Raw genomic sequence first — 19,129 nt, forward strand, 5'->3', positions numbered from 1 at the left:
TTTTTCTTAATGCCTGCCATTGTAGATTACAGCTTTTTGAGATAAGCATCTCAAGATAATAAACATTGAGGTCATCCATCCATGTGAAGCACCGCAGGGGTGCTCGATGAGAATGGGAATATTTAAAGATCTCTTTATGAATGTTCAGAACTTTTGTTCCATCCAAATGTTTGGTGGAAAATTTTAAGCAAATTTTGTGAAAATGTGTAAAACGAACATGCAACTTATGCCTGTTTGCATTCGGTATTATTTTGCATGTATCTCCTGCCACAAGACACTCGGCTGACTGTCAACAAAAGATTAATTATTTTATTAATTCCAGAAATATTACACCTTACTCTATTGTCTGCCAGCATTTTTTGTGACTGTAGTATGTACATGAGGTAATATCCGGTCAAACGTACAACGTTGTACCCAGTCTTGTTATATAGCCAAAATGTGTGTTTTCCTTTTATTGCTGAGGTGGCAAATCCAGGTTCAGAAAGTAAAAACCCTGCCACAGTTTGGCTTTAGCCATTGATGCTAGCAAGCTCCCTCGCAGGTAAACAAGCACCATGGGAGCTAGCTAGCTAACTAGTACCTGGGGCTAAAGCCAAACGGTGGCAGGGTTTTTACTTTCTGGACCTGGATTTGCCACCTCTGTTTTAATGATATGCTGAAACTATCCACCCGCTACAAACTTTTTTTGGGTGAATTTTCAGCCTTTAAAATATATATATATATTAAATTTATTTATAGCGTTTCTATTCATGTTTGTTTTTGTAATTCTTAAAAATTTGAACAAAAATAGATGGATGGAAACCCTCGTGATTTAATAAGTACAATAGCAGTTGTGTTTCGTTTTGCAAACTAGTTGACGATGAATCAAGAGTGCCCCAATTGCTTCAATTAACAAACAATTCCAATCACATTTGACAGTATTGCTATTGAACAATTACTCAATTCCTTTTTGATAGATTGTACCAATCCACAATATTTATGCTCTATTATCCAATATCCAGTATTAAATCTACCTTCATATTCATAGTCGTATTCATGATTTTGTGATTGATTGGACCAGAATTCACGAGGCAGGTTACAAACCGGGATTAAGTGGACAACACTGCTCCTTTATGATCATAAATCAATAGTTGCGAGAATGACCCGCCTCTTTGCTGCCATCTGGCACTTTGGAGTTTTTGAAAGGGGCGCCTCGACACCTACTGTACCGTGAATGTGTGTGCAGCCGTGTCCTTGTTTACAACAGACAAGGGGGAAAAAGGCCATTCTGAATAGTATAGTTTGGATTCTTGTGGAGTGGAAGTCTGCTTGCCAAAAGTTGTAGAAAGAAAAGAAAAGAGAACTGTGGCCATGTTAGTAATGTTGGCAACACCTCAAAAGTAGCATGCGAGAACAAAATTGCGCTCCTTAAAATTGTGCGCTGCTCAGTGAAACGTGAAGTTTTCCGGCTTGTCCTCAATGAAAATACGGCTTCTGTTCTGCGTGGTCCCTCTCTTTTGGGGAGCGCTTTTGAAATGCAATTAGCATTTCATCCAGGCCCAAGCAGTTACATGCAACGAAGTAATACCCGTTCCAAATTGGCCCTTTGGTCTGCGAGGCTGTGGAGAGCACAACCTTGTTTTAATCCCCTCAAAGTGTCTTTCTGTCCGCCTCGATCACCGTGTGTCATACAAGCTAATCAGTCAGCCAGTGCTCCAAAAAAATGCTTTCAAACTGCTCACGCCTGGCTTCCTACTCAATTGGAACCACTTTCCTTTTCATATCACCTTTTCTACTCACTGTTTCTTCAGTAGTAGAAAACATTCTTGCTTTTATTTGGAGGTACGCGAGATGCACTTGGTGGAATTTTAGAGCATGCGAACAGCTGCATGGACAATACCGCGGGAAAACTCTCCCCTCTTTCTCTGTTTTCTTTTTCACAGTAAAATGCACATTTGATTGACAGGCCCTTGCCCCTGAAGGAGAGAAAGGCCAGTGTGAAGTATCTTCTGACAATAGCCTGAGGGCTGACCTCATGTGTTTTTGTTCTTTTAAGGCCCAGAACCCATCAAGATTTCCCTACATGGAATAGCGTAATTTGACTGCAAAATGTAAAATAAATTAATGACTAAATAAATAAATGACTAAAAGTGAAAATAAAAACGGATATAAAAATATAATTCAAAAATTTAATCCAAAAATTAAATATAAATGGAATATATATATATACATATATATATATATATATTATATTGTTGTTGTTTTTAATTTCCATTTATATTAATTTTTTGGGATTTAATTTTTGAATTCTATTTTTATATCCGTCATTTATTTATTTTTAATTTTGGCAGTTTTGGTCCACCATACAATTCGTCACCTAGTCGTCTTTATTTCCTCAATTACCCCGCCTCCTTTTTGATGGATTAATGGCAGGCTTTCAGTTTTTGCCACTAAAAATAAACACCAATTTTTTGGGGTGTAGAGCCCTCTAAAATAAGTGTGGTGTGTAATACAAACCTTCGGCAGATTTAACAATGTATGTTTTAGCTCTACTCATTTATTATGTCTCTTAATTTCTTCCCTGTATGGTGAGAACATTGACTGATCTAAAAATACCAGAAGGAAAAAGGACATGCAAAGGGCAATTATGGGCTTGTGAGTTGACCTGGTATGCTCGCCGCGGCCACGCCGCCTGTGGGTGGTTTGTGAGGTAAGGCCCGACACACATTGGACTGGTGGCATCGCTAAGCGCAGCTCAAACATAAAACAAGCCAATAAACAAAGGAGAGAAGGCGTGATAGTGTTTCTGAGCCATGAACACAACTTAAGCTACATAAATACACACTGTACTCTAATAATAGACGGCATTAACATTTTTTGGTTTAGCTTTTAAGGATAGACTTTTGACAACTGCCTGGTTTTGTTTCCGCTCAAATAACTACCCAGCAGTATGACCACAAGGGATAACCATTTTCCAATGTTTACATGCCTTAATGTTTTGTGTGGTACTGCGCTATGAAACACAGTGTAGTCTCCAAAGTTGAACTTCCAAAGTTGAACATAATTTGTTCTGTGATGCTGGCTGATTTGCTTCTAAGCTGTTCTTTTTACCATATAGGAATACTTTTTCTTTTCTTTCCTCCAGGCCAATGCCAGAACTGGTAGTCAATACCAATACAATTAGTATTTTTGATACATGAAATAATAATAATAATTTAAAAAAAAAAACTAGATATATATATATATATATATCCCAACAGTATTTTCCCTTGAAATTAATGGCAATATTGAATTGTCTTTAGCACGATTAAGATTGATTTATTTATTTTTAAATGTAATTAATTTTTTTCTTCGGAGAGCTCAGTATTGTTCATTCGTTAATCTTACCGATTCAACATGTCATCATCATTGCTCTCTCACTTTTTTTTTCTCCTTTTCTTTTTTTTTTGTATGTGCGTATGCGTGCGTGTGGGTGTGTACTCATTAATTCACCTAAAACCTATTAAAAATCCCATACCGTTCACCTAAACCGAATACTTCAGAATCCAACTAGAGTCGTGAGGTTGTCAGGAGACCCGAGGAAGGATCAAAGAAAAAGGAAAGTGAAATCCAGCACTGACCAGACATCACCTACTACCCAGATTAAGATTTATTTTTGTTCAGGGTTTTAGCTGGTAATTTTGATGATTGCTAGTTTGCATCTGATGGAAAGTTAATTTGAGTTGGGGAATGAATGGATAAGCATTTCACCGTATGTTACTGATAGTGTTGTGATACACTGATTTTCCAGGATGTCATTATCTTAAAAAGCACAGAAAGCCATTGAAAAGATGTAAAAAAAATCTACAGACTCTTACTCAACAAAGTCTCACACATAATTTGTGATGATAATTGGACATTTGAGGCATTTGTTTCCTAAAATTTTTTACAGCTCCCGACTTTGATGATTCAACTGTACATTGGCTGTGTCAGAAATGTTCCAGGATTGGAGGCCCTAAATACAAATTTCAACAAGATACAAGAACCAGTGAAAGTTCCCATTGGAACATTACAAGTGTGTGGGAAAAGGCAAGAACTGTTGACACGAAGCCTCCTCCAACACTTCCTGGCTGAGAAAAAAACCCCATCAATCTCCCTCTTTCCTTTCTCAAGTGGGTCATCAAAGGAAACATTTTTGAAGAGGTGGACAACATTAAGATGGTTGTGATGATGGAGAATCCCCGAAGGAAGGTTGAGGTTGACGACAGATGGGTTAACTATCAAATGGCAAAACTTTTTCTTTCTTTACATACCGATACGTGGATACATCTGTGTTGCTGTTTGGTGGTTCGATGTAACCAGAAACTGTTCGGCAAGGGCGTCTCAGGACCAGGGCAACCTCATGGTATAGAAGCCACACGGGAAAGCCCTTGATTAAACTCTACTGACTGATGTCCAACACACCCTCATCCAGAAGGGAAGTACAAGTATCGCTTTCCACTTCTAAACCTTCAAATACTTGGAACTCGTTGAAATAATTATGGGAAAGGCAAAATCCACAATGTAATTACAGTCACAACAAATTCTCCTTAACATATTTTGAACGATATGAAGAGAAGCGATGACTCTTGCTGTCGAGTATTATGCGGAGAATCCTGCGGTGTCACACTTAACTACAGTCATCCACAAAGTCTGCCATTGAATAATTGATGCAAAAGATTACGACACGCTGGCCGTTGTCAGGCGAAACCCAAGAGGCATCATCATCATCGTGCGTCCCGGAGTTGCCCGGCAACCGGACACCTCCTCAGCATGTCCGACTTGGCATATCTAGTAGATCGGTGAGCAAGTGAATTTGTGCAAGGGGTCCAAAGCAGCAAGTTTCTCTGCTCATTGTGCTTATCAGTGAGCCTGCTGAGAAGGGCTTTCTTGAAAAGACTAATCCATCGCGTCCATCCATTTTCTAGAGCATTCTTATTCACACTTAAGTGCAAATTAGAGTCTTCAGTTGACTGAACGCACATGACATTGATACTTTGGAATAAAAAAACCTAGGAAGCACACAGGAAAAATCCATAGTCAAGCTTGACGGCAGAGTTTAGAGGCTGTAAAACATAGTTCTTTGAACACAACATTATTTTAAAAATATTCATCTACAAAAGGGTTAGGGTTAGAGTACGGTGTTTATTCAGCCTTTCACTCTGGTCCTTGTATTTTTATTGCCCGTCATAAATTTGACTCTATTTTGAGTGGGACCAAATAGACTAGAATATTTTACACTTGGAAGAGAGTAAAATAAGAATAAGAAAAACAAAACTCACTCAAGGGTTGAGGAATGAACTTATGACCTTCAGCTTGGGAGACAGTCGATCTACTCCCTGAGCCACAAAGCTCCTGCTGTGTGTTAGTATATCGCTCATGTCAGCTGGAATCTTCGTGGCTCCAAGAGACCAAACTGAGGTCAAAAACACAGTTTTTGGTCTCCTCTTCGATATAAGCAAACAGGAGGAAGGGCATAGCTCAGGTGTTAGTGTGGCAGTCTCCCAAGCTGAAGGTTGTGAGTTCGTTCCTCAAAACTTGACTAATTTTTCTTGGGGGTTTTATTTTTTATTTTTTTATTTTACTCTCTTCCAAGTGTAAATACTGACTCAATTTGGTCCCACTCTAAATAGAGTCAAATATACTCTACATAATTTAGTGTGTAGTAGCTATCAAAGACTGTATTCTCTTTTTTTTTTAAACGATTTAATGGATGCTAGAATGATCGACACACAGACGCGCAGCCTTTTTCTGCCAGATGTGAAAGCCTTTGGCCGAATGTGTCCAAAATGGTTCCTGCTCTTGCGCTCTCTTGCCTGCCACCACACAGAAGGGTAGTTGTGCCCCGCCCATGGCCTTAACTGGATTCAACTAGATATATGTGCCCTAGAACGCAACAGGTCTTAGTTAACCATCAAAAACTGTCAAACATCCCTCCTTGACAAACAGACCAAATGCTTCTTAATGACGTCTTCAATGAAAAATATGTTATAGGCGGTATCTGCTTCCTTTTGTATGTGGAAAAAGTATACTTTAAAGCTTGATTAGCATTTGATCAATTTTAAATTAAACAGCAACTAGACACCGTGTGTGTTCCTGGAAGTAATGCATGACATGATTTAAGATAATAATGAGTAAGATGAGAAAGGTCACAGCATCAGTCAACTTTGATGGTTCACGGTGGGAGCTCTCTTTAGTTCTTTAGGTTTTCTTTGGCTAGCTAAAGTGCCAGGCCACACAATCCATTTAATTTGCTTTAGCGATGGACAGTGTGTTTCTTATGCATTTCAAAGCACTCCGATGCCCTGGCCAATCACCCTCTGAGCATCTCTACAGAAACTTTGCCTTTTTTTTCATTTTTTTTGGATTCATGTTATGTCCGTGGTTTGCTAAATGCGTAGCTTCATACGCACGTGTGTATGGATGTCACAGTTCTGTGCGCAGGAGCTAGTATATCAGTGTCAGAGGTCTGCGCCAAACACGCCATGCTGCCGTCCTCTTGATAGACAGATCCTTGGTCCGCCTGTAGCCCCTGGGGTCACGGTTGGCACATCACAAAACACCAGAACAAAAATACCCCGCTAATTGTAAAACAGACTTGTGCCATTCATGCAGCATCTGCTCCAGATTAGGCACCTTGAAGAGAGTGCGGTATTCTTGGTCAGTGGAGCGCTCTTCTTTTTTGTGGCTGGGGTTTCAGGAGTTCATGACAACCAATACGGTTTGATCTGAGATGATCTATGATATTTTTTTTATTATGCAGTGGTGGCTTTTATGAAGAGCAAATTGTTGTTCTGATTTGGGACATCATGATCCTAAGAAGGTGCTGCAAATTTGTTTTTAATACATTTTCTAACTATTAACTCATTAACTGCCATTGACGGCTATAGATGATGAAATTAATTTGAACTATTTCTATTAGTTTAACATTTTTCCCACTTTTGTTAACAAGAGTATGAAAACCTAGATTTGTTTTTATTGTATTAGAACAGATGTAAAATTTGTGATTAATCGTGAGTTAACTAGTGAAGTCATGCAATTAATTACGATTAAAAATAGTAATCGCAAAAAAAAAGATTATTAAAAATTGGAAAAAAATTATTATAAATTATTTTTATTATTTAAAAAAAAATATATATTATTAAAGATTAGGGGTGTCAGGTGATAATTTTTTTAAAATAATAATTAATCGCATGACTTCACTAGTTAACTCACGACTAATCACAAGTTTTGTATCTGTTCTAAATGTACCCCAAAAATGTTTTTCTATGTTTTCATACTCTTGTTAACAAAAGTGGAAAAAAATGTTAAACTAATAGAAATAGTTCAAATGAATTCATGACGTCTATAGCCGTCAATGGCAGTGAATGAGTTAATATCCCGTACAAATTGCCAGCTCGTTTATTACCTGCTGGTTGAGTAAAAGCACCTGTGACTATAGCCAAACTCTGGCATTTTTTTTAAAACTACTTTCTGGACCTGGATTTGACACCGTTGGATAGCGCCATAAATATCAGAATATTCTTAGATCACAGAAAATATTCAGTAAAAGTTTGTTTTTCATTTAAAATGCCAACATGAGCGCTTTGTAACAAAACCGGTAGAGGGAAGCTAACAGCAGTTGGAAAGACATTCAAATCTGAAGTCCACTTAATCTCTTCACGATAAACGTACATGGCATGCACATTTATTGTAACGTATTAATAAAGTGCATACACTTTACGGGTTCTTGTCAGAATGAAACAGTCCAAGCAACTCAGTCCAAGAAGCGTATAATTCATTGAAACGATTGCAGAGATACTAGCATGGCATGCTAACTTCATTTTTGCTCTGGTTTTATAGGACGCGGGGGTCATTTACAATCAATTCCACACAATGATCAGAATTCTAAACAATCAATTCATATCAGGATTTTTTTTTAAAATCCCTTTCCCAAGCTGCGACATTTCAAAGTGATTTTAAGCCTGTCTACTGTTTTGTGCGGAATGAACGTCTGAGGAATCTGTTAGGAATGTTGTGACAAACCAATGTGAAAAGTGAAATCACAGGAATTTAATTAAATTACATTAAACTAATACAGTAATAGGATTTACTCTCTTTGTATGGTAATGCTCACCTCTTTCCTCTTTCCTCTTTCCCGTTAAGCCTAAAACCTTGCCACCCACCAGCTTTAAATCCATTTTTGATGGGTTCCCAAGTCGTCTTTTCATTGCATGTATATTTGTGCAATGGCCACACTCACTCGCAACCAAAACACCTACCCACACTCATATTGAATAAATAAAACATATAGTAAGCTATAGTAAGTAATGGAACTTCTTTCGAAGTCCAACTGGAACGAACAGCATGGCATCTTCTGCCTTCTGTGCTTTGCTTTTCCCCCCAACCTTTGAATCAACAGCATTTTCTTAAAGTGAATGTTTACAGTCTCCCCTTGGCAAGACTGCATTATGCAGATTATGAATGAAACGGGTGGAAGGAAGTTGAGGACAGTGGCCACAGTCCTTTGTTGTCTCCACCCCATTTGTCATGCTGCGTTGTTTTGTTGTGTTAACCATGACAACGGTCCCAGTATCTCCATCCAGCTTCAGGATTATTCCGAGTGAGAGGGCTGAGGATGAGTTGACGAGCGCAGACGCGAAGAAGGTTGCAGGAAGCAGGAGAGCAGAAAAGATCATTAGAGGGGAAGAAAGGAAAATGTTGGCCAGACAGAAATGCCGAATAAGTGAAACTACTGATTTGGTGACATTTACTTTTGGCGTGACATAGTGAATTTGTGTGGTCAAGAAAAAATGGCGTCAATAACAAGTGCTTTAGCAGTCATGACAGCATGAGGACAACAGCTGCTCGAATTATGGAATGTTACCAGACTGTTGTACATCTGGTCAGCTTTTTTTAACATGTGGCTGCTTTATTCTACACAACCTGCTATTTTTATTGTACAGGATTAGTTTTAACACATCCACAGGGGAGAGGGGGGCTATTTATTTAACCACTGAATGTGCAATGATTATGATGTGTCTTTATCTCTGTAAAATGTCTGTGATTTTAGACCTTAAAAAGATATCATTCTTAGGATCCTATTTTTTTGCCCAGTGCAAGCATAGCATGCTTATCTTTTGTTATTTTGCTAGACTAGTGCAAATAGAGGGAGGGTGCCGTTGTAGGATGGAATGCAGCCGACCTCCCCCGACCAATTGAAGCGGCTCCCCTCATTACAAAATATATAGCGTCACATTCCTTTCTGGAGTAAATTCATTGACAGTAGGGGTGTGAATTGCCTAGTAGCTTGCGATTCGATCTGTATCACGATAGGTCACGATTTGATTCGATGCAGATTAATCCCGTTACTAAATCTATAAGTCAAATTTTTTTTTTTTACTCAAATTTAGAAAATACTAATCAATAAACTTGTACATGTAAACTAAGATTTGTATGAAAATGTGCTTCAGGCTTATAAACTGTAGTCCACCGTATTTAACAAACAAACAAATCCAATTTTAAGGCTCAATATTCCATTAATATAACATTCTTCCATGCTTAAAGTGTGGACCCTAACTCTAATTAAAAAAATTTGTTGAATATTTCCATCAAAAATTTATCTTTAAAAATCGATTTGACTGCATATTGAATTGATACGAGAATTGTGCGCTGTAATATTGCGATATTTTGCCGAATCGATTTTTTTTAACACCCCTAATTGACCGGGTAAACTTTGTCATCAGCCAGCCAAACTGTTCCTGAAAATCAGGCATGACACTTTTGGCCGCAGTTAGCCCAAAACCCACCTACTCTAACCAATTCTTCATTTTGGTTCTTTATACAGGAATGACCACTTTCCTCCATTTGGCTGGATTGGTTTTGGCTCTGTCCGTCCCTGGCACAACATCCGAGTCGGCTACTCTGCGCTTCTTAGGGCAGACGGACTTTGTGGTCAATGAGAGCAGCACAACTGTGGTCCGGCTGGTCGTGGAGAAAGTGGGAGATCCCGTCAATGTCACGGCTTTGATTCTGGTAGGAGTTGTGTACCTCACTGTATTATGCTGCTTTATCGTAACGTGTAACTCAACCGTCCGAGTCTATAAGCCCTCCACCCGGCATACCTTCCATTGCATTTTCAGCCAGTCAAGCTTTTATTCATTGCAGAAAGTGATGGCAACATCAAAGATGATGTATGCCAGCAGGAAGTCTTCGGAAAACTCAGTAGGGGTTTGGCTTTACGGGCTCCACGTGGGGGTATCTGTCAGATGCTCACAGTTGGTGTCTAACAAGGCGAGCTGGCTGTGTAGTGGAATGTGCTAAAGAAGTTAGCTTCGTAATGCCTTTAACACCACAACCCTTCTTGAATTAACCATTATGAATCCTGCAAAAAAAAAAATCTAGGGTTTTTTATGTCAGAAATAATGAAAGGGAAGATTTGACTTGAGAGCATGCAACATAGCCTTACCATTCTTATCTTAAAGCTCTTTTGTAACCGAGTGAGCGGTTCTTTCTTTGTTCCTTTCAGCTGGAGGGAGTCGACACGGGCGATTTTGAGGCTGCTAATGCTGTCGCCTTTCTGCTGTCAACTGAATCCAGTAAGCCCGTATTCATTGCAGTGAAAGACGACGACCTGCCTGAAGCTGACGAAAAGTTTACTTTCAACCTCACTCCACAGGTAGAGGACCCATCATAAGTTCATTGCTTTGTTCTTGCTAATGATTTTACTGTCGCACACACAAAATTACAGTTTTAATTCAACACTTACAGAGTTAAATTTAACACTGAGATGGAGTTAAAACAACTATGATGTGAGTTGAAATTTAACAGTAATCAACACTGGCTAGTGTTCATTTTACACTACACTAGTGTTCAGTGTTAAAATATTACAACTAATGTACTTTTTAACACTCTAAACAAGTTGCTTTCATCAATGAACAAAAGTCTCACTCTTCTGATTCATAAACCTTAACACCAGCCACTAAGCAATTCGGTGTGGAGGCGTCAACCACAGTAAGCCCTCTTTTTAGGCACTTTGATGTGTGTCCTCTATAAGACCTTACCGGGTTTAGACGGGGTGGGGGGGAAAACGTACATAACCAGAGCGCCTTTGAGGTTCTCTTTTTAAAAAACGATGCTGTGAAAGGAAACTGACTTTGACAGCCACAAAGTCCCAGCAAGAGCCTTGCGTGTTCCACTTTGCTCGTGAAACCCAATTGCAGGTGGAAGCGACGGTATTTGCATTGAAGGTGGAATTTAACACTTTTTAAGCAACATATTATTTGAGCTCGGCGACACAATTTTATTATACACAGATGGTGTGGAGCTACATCGTAAAAGTACGTTCACAGTTCAGGATGCCTTACACCCAGAGGCTATCGCCATGGTTTCAGTTAGCATTTAGTTGTCGAGTTTGATTGACGAGTCAAAGGGGAAGCCTGGTCATCACCGTCTCGTCAAGATAACAGCGAATTGTGATTCACTGATTGCCATCTTTGCAAAACAAGCCTGACATTCCTCACAACATTTTTTACTTTTCATCTTCATGTGACGTCTGGTCACTTCCCTGTGGGGCTTGCCCGTATTTAGCCTACAAGCAGAGTGAAAGAAAATATGAGGCCCAACTTCTGTTTACATTGCAGTGAAGACAAAGCTTTGGCCAAATGCCATCCTATCAGTTTACTAGAGGGCTGTCTGGAGGATAAATGTGCACTGCAAGTTGGTTCACACATTCAAGCATCAAGGTAGAAAGAAGAGAATGACATTTCTGATATTTGCAGGTATATTGTAGTTCTTCTTCCAACACTAATTAATATGACTAATCTAAAAATCAACATTTCGAAGACATAAGGAATGGGGAGGGAAAAAACAAGGCTCAACCTCTGCTCCCTTAAAGAAGGGGGCACAATATGAACATGGGGGGGAAAAAAAGAGAACAGCACTTACAGCCACATAATGAAAGACATAACAGAACTGTAAGACTTGCACCTGTGTGTGTGTGTGTGGGGTGGGGGGGGGCAACCTAGAAAACAGCAGCTACAGCATTTTGAAGGCGAGTGAATCTCATTCAGAGGGAAAGTTGGTTGTTTGGAAGATAGGCCGACAATATTTTCTTTGCCGTGCCTCTCTAAGGGGCACCAATCGGCCGAATTACCAATCAATTCTTAAAGATGAGACGCTAACTTCTCCACAAGTGAGACTGAGGCTCAAAAGTGAAAATGTGTGTATTTTGTGTGTGTGTGTGTGTGTGTGTTAGTAGACTCCAGTAGCTTGGCTCTCTTCAGGCTTCTCTTGCACCCTGAGTGACCACTACAAGACGAATAACACAACAAAGCTCTGTTAAAGCTGGGAACAGCCTTTTGTGAATAGAGGGGTGACGGCAGAGGGTCCTAAGCATGCTGTTGTCTTTTGTGCTTAGCTTTACCACACACAAAGACACACACCTAACCAAGACTCGGTGGTCGTGAAACTACCCGATGCTAATGAAACACTGGTAAGCCCAAAGGTGCAGAATAATCTTTAGTGTCTCCTTTTAGATTACAATTAGGTTCAGAAAAAAAAATACAAATCCTCCTTTCACAGTCCACAGGATGTGGTTCTAATTGCCAAGGCAAAAAAAAAAAAAAAATCTATTGTTCACGCGGAGATTTTGGGATTGTCAGGTCTTAGTGCCGAGCGATGGCGCTCAAGAATGAAGAGGCATCCCGCAGAGAGCCAAAGTGATAAATGAAGTGAGTTGAGACCAGTACTTCCTGTTTTTGTGCCCTCTCACCATGATGTCTCTGCTGTGGTGGCACAATAAGCAAGTGAAGGGAGTGTGAGCATCAGGGCTGATGGAGGAAGTGTGCTGACCTAGTTTAACTCTTTCAATCGCTTCTGCTCTCCAGAGCTCCTCCAACGGTGTGACGCTGGGAACACCCAACAAAGCCACCATAACCATCTTGTCCAACGATAATGCCTTTGGAATCATTGCCTTCAACTCAGTAAGAAAATCAAATGTCTTGACTTCATTTGTTCTGTCTTTGCATTCCTTTCAATCGCTGAAATGGGAAATTTGAATTGTACACGACCTCAATGGCCTAAAATCATACATGTCAACTTATTTTATGAACTATGTGCTGTGGTTGCACAAACAGATGTTTATTTTTTAGGCTTCAAAAAAACTATAGACTCCACATCAAACCTTGCTTTAATGTAACTGTGGTGGAATTCATTGGAATTCCGTTTCCATGGGAGCCGTGGAATTTTGGGAACCGTTTGTCTTACCACCTCCAGCTAGTTTGATGTGATGTATTTTTTTATTTTTTTTGCCAAGTCCTGTTGGGCTTGTAACTGATATCTGAGTTGGATTTTTTCCAAGTATTTGTTCTGTTTCAGCTATTGTCAGTGTTCATTGTAATGAAAAAAAGACACCTGTATTCCTGTATAACATTTTCCTTGATAATTGAAAAGTGATCTTATGCTATTCCTTAGTATTCTGATTCTATTTGTGAATTGATTATGTCTGTTTTCATCACAGACTGATGAGGTCATAGTTGATGAACCCAGAGGAGGAAACCAGTTTGTGCCTCTCACTCTAACCAGGGAAAAGGGGACATTCGGAACAGTGACTGTGAATTTCGAGGTTTGAGAACGTCATGCGTAAAATAATCATGTTTATTCCTTTTTGAAAATATGTTTTTTTAATATTGATTTTTCCGTTTCAGGTCTCCGGGGGTCCTAATCCTGCCTTTGAGGACCTCACTCCAGACAAAGGAAATATCACTATACCTGTCGGCCATTCTGTAATTCACTTCAGCATCCTCATCCGGGATGACCAGGTACCAAGCAACAAGCAGCACTAAATTATTCACCACTTCATTAAACCCTATCAAACAGAGGGTTGCATAACGAACCAATTTCTCCGTGTGGACCAGATTCCGGAAGATGATGAAGTGTTTTTAGTCAAGCTCACGGGCATAGCAGGTGGAGCTCTCCTCAGTCCCGATGGCAGCAGTGTTCGGCTGAGGATCCGACGCAATGACAGCCCTCTGAGGTTCTTGCATTCGGTCATAGCAGTTCCGGAGTCTGCTGGGGTCATCGCCCTGAATGTGACACGTGGTCGGCTGAGCGAGGACGGGCCACTTGTCGGCTCTGTTGACACGGAGGTATTTTTGGTTTGACTTATTTTTGTGTCTTAAAATAGCACGTCTAAAAGGCGGATGCAAACAGGCACCACTGTGCTTAATGATGACTGTGGTTGCGATATTGAGGGTAAAATCCAGCAATTTTTAATCTATATCAGAAGGCGGCCGCTTGCTGTTGAGTGAAAATGACATCACAGTTGCTCAGGTCTCAGGTAAGACCCAATCACAGCTCATCTTCAGAAAACAGGTGAGCTGTGATTAGTTGTAGCCAGAGCCCTGAGCAACTGTGATGTCATCTTCAGGCGACAGCAAGTGGCAAAATGGCCGCCCACTGAAATGGATAAAAACAGCTGGATTTTGCTGCATAACTTATATTCCACAAATGTAGTATTAATCAGAATGTCATGTTTAGAATAGTGAGGTCACAAATAACATATTATTGTCAAGAAATGTTTAAGGTTGACTTGCCCTTTAAGTAAATGTCTTTGAAATGCCAGAAACAAAAATTAAAAACAAAACAAACAAACAAAAACGATTGCAACTGAATGGTCTACAGATTGACTTTGCCCTAGTCACAAGAAGGAGTCATGCCATATCACCTACGACAAAACTTATTTTCAATTTCTGCTCATTTCACGCTGAAAAGTTTTCAGGTCTCAAGTCTCAATCGCAATATTTGGGTCGATACATCCAATTTGGGACATGTTAAATCGATACTTGACTCATCAAGACATTTTCAGCAGTAAAAAGTTTATATTTTATCCAGAATGAATTTGATAACTTCATTATTTTTCTTGTAGACAAATACCTTTAAAAATAATTTTTTTCCCACTTGCTGCCGACCGAAGATGACATCACCTGTGTTGAGGAAGTAGGTAACGACCAATCATGACTCACCTGTTTTCTGGGTTTGGTCAGCAAACTGAGCCATGATTGGTCGTTACCTACTTCCTCAGCACAGGTGATGTCATCAGTCGACAGCAAGTGGAAAAATGAGTATTTAAAGGTATTAATTGTACATGAAAAGTAATGAAGTTACCAAATTCATTCTGGACAAATTATTAACTGAAAATGGCTTCATGAGCCAAGTATCCCTTTAAATAAAACAGATATAGCATTTATTTGCTTGATGGCTTAATTGTACTTAATTGTTTCCAGGTTTCTGTAGATTATGTACTTGTAAGTGGCAAAGGGCTGGTCAGCGCCACAGCTGATGAGGACTTCCTCGACCTGCAGCCGGTCAGAACCATCACCTTCCCCCCATTTGTCTACAAGAGCAGCCTGCTGTTTAACATCACGGATGATGACGTGCCAGAAATCGCAGAGTCCTTCCAAGTGGTCCTGCTAGAGGCGAGCCTTAAAGGAGATGCGGTGCTAGTTTCACCCACTTCCGTGCTTGTGACCATCGAACCTAATGATAAGCCTCACGGCGTGTTGTCAATCAGCAGCAGTGCGGTCATTCAGCCAATCAGCATTGACGAGGATCTGACACAGAGGTGAAAAACCTACATGCCATATATAGCTAAGAATAACATTACCGTAGTGTAACCATTTTTCATTGATGTCCCTGCAGATTTGAGGGCATCGTGATTGTGAGAAATGGAGGTAGCTATGGCAAAGTGTCCGCCAACTGGTCCATTAGTCGAAACTCAAGTGTGCTCTTGCCGGTGTCTGATGATTTGGCACCAGAGGCAGGGGTGGTGAGCTTTGCCCCTGGCCAGGTAACTGCTGTCATTCCAATAAATATCGTAACAGACGATCTACCTGAAGAGGCGGAAGCTTTTGTTCTAAGGCTGCTGCCACTTTCTGTGACTGGAGGTGCTGAGCTGGACGAACCCATGGAGGTCAGTCAAGAAAGATTCGTACAATGGATATATACTTTTTCAAGCTTGTTTGGGGGGAAATACCCTCCAGATGTTGTGCAGTTGCTTTCCATTGCTTTTTGTGGAGGTGTTTGTGAGCTAATATAAGCCAACTTCTTCGTCAGCCCACTTTGCTCTGTGGGGTTCCCATTAATGTAGATGACGGGATGCAAAACAGGCGCACTATATATGTGCGTGGGTGAATTGATGGAAGGCTTTTATGGTCTTCATTTTCATTATCCATCATGTGTGAAATCAGTAGGCAGATCAAAAAGTCTGCTCTTTTGATGAGATGCAAACAAACTCTTTGGTCGCTCATGAGCACACATCATCACCTCAAGTTGGGAAGGTGCTGCATCTGTTTGCCACCTGTGTACAATGAATACCCGCAGGAGAACATGCGTTAAGACGCATCATATGATTTAACGTTGAGTGCCCCCCTAGATTGCCACCCTTAACCCGCCAACCTCCCGATTTTTTGGTATTTTAATTTTATAACATTTATGTCGTACATCTGTTTAGGAAGTGCATGGTCCTATGTGCCCCACCGCCCACCTCCCCAGTAGCGCTGATGGAACAATCCCCTCCAGCATTTAAATTGCCCATTCCTGCCTTAACCAGTGCATACATTTTGTTTGTTTTTCTCTATAATTTTATAATTGGATATATATATATATATATATTATTATTTTTTATTCTTTTGTCTTCATATTTGTATTTTTTATTTATTTTTTATTCACATTTGTATTTATTTTACTTATGGCTTATTTGTTTTTTTTTTATTTTTAAGCTAATTCAATTATTTATTTTTCAAATTGTTAAAAAAAAGTTAATTATATTTGTAAGCTTATGTTTTGTTTATTCATTATTATTATTTTAACAATTATTTTGTAACATTACAAAAAAGATCACTCATGCATTGTTCCGAGCCGTAAATCCAATTATGTGTACATACCAAAAGCAAAACATCACACATGTGGCATTCAGAAAAAGGAATAGGCCCTAATTAGAGAAGGCGTCACGACTCCAGTGGGCTTAATTAAAGAGGAAGCATCTCTAAAATTAGCTCAAAGATCCGTTTCCTTTCGAACCAGGGATACATTTTAGTATAAGGAAAACAGGACACACAACATGTTCATTGAATCTGCATCAATAATAACACTTATGTGGCACTCATGTGGGGTCATCATCGTTATTCAGATGAGTTTTTGATGATAGTTGCTTTTGTTGAGCTTTTACACTCTTTCCTCAGATGGTGTTTTACATCCAAGACAGTGATGACGTCTACGGGATATTTGGCTTCAACCCTGAAAAAGAGCAAAGCATCCAAAGCCAACCTGAAGGCCGTTTCCTGTCACTAAACTTCCTGCGGCAGGGTGGCATGCTGGGCCAAGTCTCACTGAATCTCACAGCCCTCTACATTCCCGCGGGTCCGATAGACCCAATACTGGCGCGAGACCAGGTTCTAAATGTTAGCAAAAGTGTAAATGTTGTCTTCTCCCGTGAACGTACGGCCCTTGTCCAACTGCCAATCAGGAACGATGCTTTCCTGCAGAATGGAGCGCACTTCTTTATACAGGTAACTTGAACAAAGAATGTCCTCTTCCTATTTGTGCTGTTTTGAGTGTCTCTGGAATGTGTGTGAGTGGTTTTACAATGGCACTCACATCTGATGTGTTGCCATGGGAACATCTTGACTATCTATTCTAACTTTAAATTCATGCCTATTAACGATGTTGATTCTGCTTTTACCCACAGTGCCCACATTCGTATCCGTTTATAGATTTTAAAAGGATTTAATTTATAATTAGACTTGTGATTATTGCACATGTGCCTTCTGAGGTTCTGAGGTTTGAATTGTAATCCTTTTTGAGAGGCATGTTTTCCCCGTGCTTCCGTAGGTTTTCTCCGGGTAGTTTTATGGCTGACGCTCAATGGCTGCCCCCCAAAAATGTGTGCAATAATATAATAAAAGTATGTATGTATCAATATGATCCATATACAGTTATACTGATATAAATTAGCCTAAATAGTGCTAAATGCAAACATGGGCTGTGATTTAGAAAAAAATATTAATGTGAAAGTTATTCCTTTTTTTTGTTTTAAGTATTTTACTTGGAAAATAAAAAGAGTTAGCACAATCTATTTTTCAGTGGCTCCATAGATATGAATTGATTAATTAACAGCTAGTAGAGGGTCGCTCAAAATCAACTGGGATAAGATCTGGGAACAAAAGTGCTGTGGAAAATGGATGTATGCAAATAATTGTCCAAATCATTTTATTACCAAAGCAATGTGGTAGTTTTGAAAGCAAATTTGATAAAACAATGCCATTATCAACTGTATTTAATGTAATATTTTCTGTTCTCTCCCACAAGTTGAATGCGCTGGACCTTGTTGACATCACTCCCCCGATTTCTTCAAAAAGCCCAAGATTTGGGGGACCTGTCAATCTCACCCTCACAGTCACCCCTGATATAGCGAATGGGGAAATTGGTTTTACAAGTAACAGCACAGTTGTGGTTTATGAGCCAGAGGACAGCAACACCAGCATGGTGAGATTAAACCCTCAGACATGAGCCATAAAACAATGTAATTTCTCCAGATTTCATATTCTGCCCTATTTAAATAAGGATACAGAGCACATTTTTTTGCAGGTGAGCCTCCCGCTGCGGCGTGACGGCACAGACGGCCAGGCTGTTGTATTCTGGAGTCTCAAGCCAATCGGTGCCAACCGTGAGGACGTAACCTCGGATGATGTGGAACCTCTCAACGGCTCTGTGGTCTTCATGTCTGGGCAGAGCGATGCCTTCATCAACCTCACGATCATGGCTGACAATACACCTGAAATCAATGAGACTTTGCTGCTTACCCTGGATAGGTAGGGAAATATATCAACAATTCATGGATGATGAAAGCAGCCAACTTCATGTGCACCCTTGAGGAATGTTACGTGTGACTATATGACACATTCACCTCAACGAATTATGGTTATGTGAATGTTGAAGCTGAAAGGGAGGATTTTGGGGTATCATGCTGTGTTAGTGGATGTTCTGATGAGAATCGCGGCACTCTTCTCTCCCACCCCATCTCCGCAGGGTGGAGACTGCACGCTTTATAGTGTACTTCGGGTAAGTGGAGAGTGGAGTGAACCTGGGTCTTTTA

At 39.9% G+C, this 19,129-nt stretch overlaps 1 protein-coding gene across 2 annotated transcripts in view; it reads left to right on the forward strand.

Moving 5' to 3' along the window:
* Positions 1-19,129, forward strand: part of adgrv1 (adhesion G protein-coupled receptor V1) — a 107,653-nt gene that overhangs the window by 3,532 nt on the left and 84,992 nt on the right. For both annotated transcript variants that reach the window (XM_086076012.1, XM_086076013.1), the window contains exons 2-12: positions 9,824-10,011; positions 10,505-10,654; positions 12,864-12,959; positions 13,496-13,600; positions 13,683-13,796; positions 13,893-14,123; positions 15,261-15,598; positions 15,676-15,946; positions 17,217-17,543; positions 18,343-18,519; positions 18,622-18,845. In XM_086076012.1, coding sequence (XP_085932138.1) covers positions 9,824-10,011; positions 10,505-10,654; positions 12,864-12,959; positions 13,496-13,600; positions 13,683-13,796; positions 13,893-14,123; positions 15,261-15,598; positions 15,676-15,946; positions 17,217-17,543; positions 18,343-18,519; positions 18,622-18,845 — 2,221 coding nt within the window. The remainder of the gene's footprint in view (positions 1-9,823; positions 10,012-10,504; positions 10,655-12,863; positions 12,960-13,495; positions 13,601-13,682; positions 13,797-13,892; positions 14,124-15,260; positions 15,599-15,675; positions 15,947-17,216; positions 17,544-18,342; positions 18,520-18,621; positions 18,846-19,129) is intronic.

Source organism: Leptonotus elevatus, chromosome 5 (assembly GCF_054856555.1).
Source record: "Leptonotus elevatus isolate MCC_2025b chromosome 5, RoL_Lele_1.0, whole genome shotgun sequence".
Lineage (NCBI taxonomy): Eukaryota > Metazoa > Chordata > Actinopteri > Syngnathiformes > Syngnathidae > Leptonotus > Leptonotus elevatus.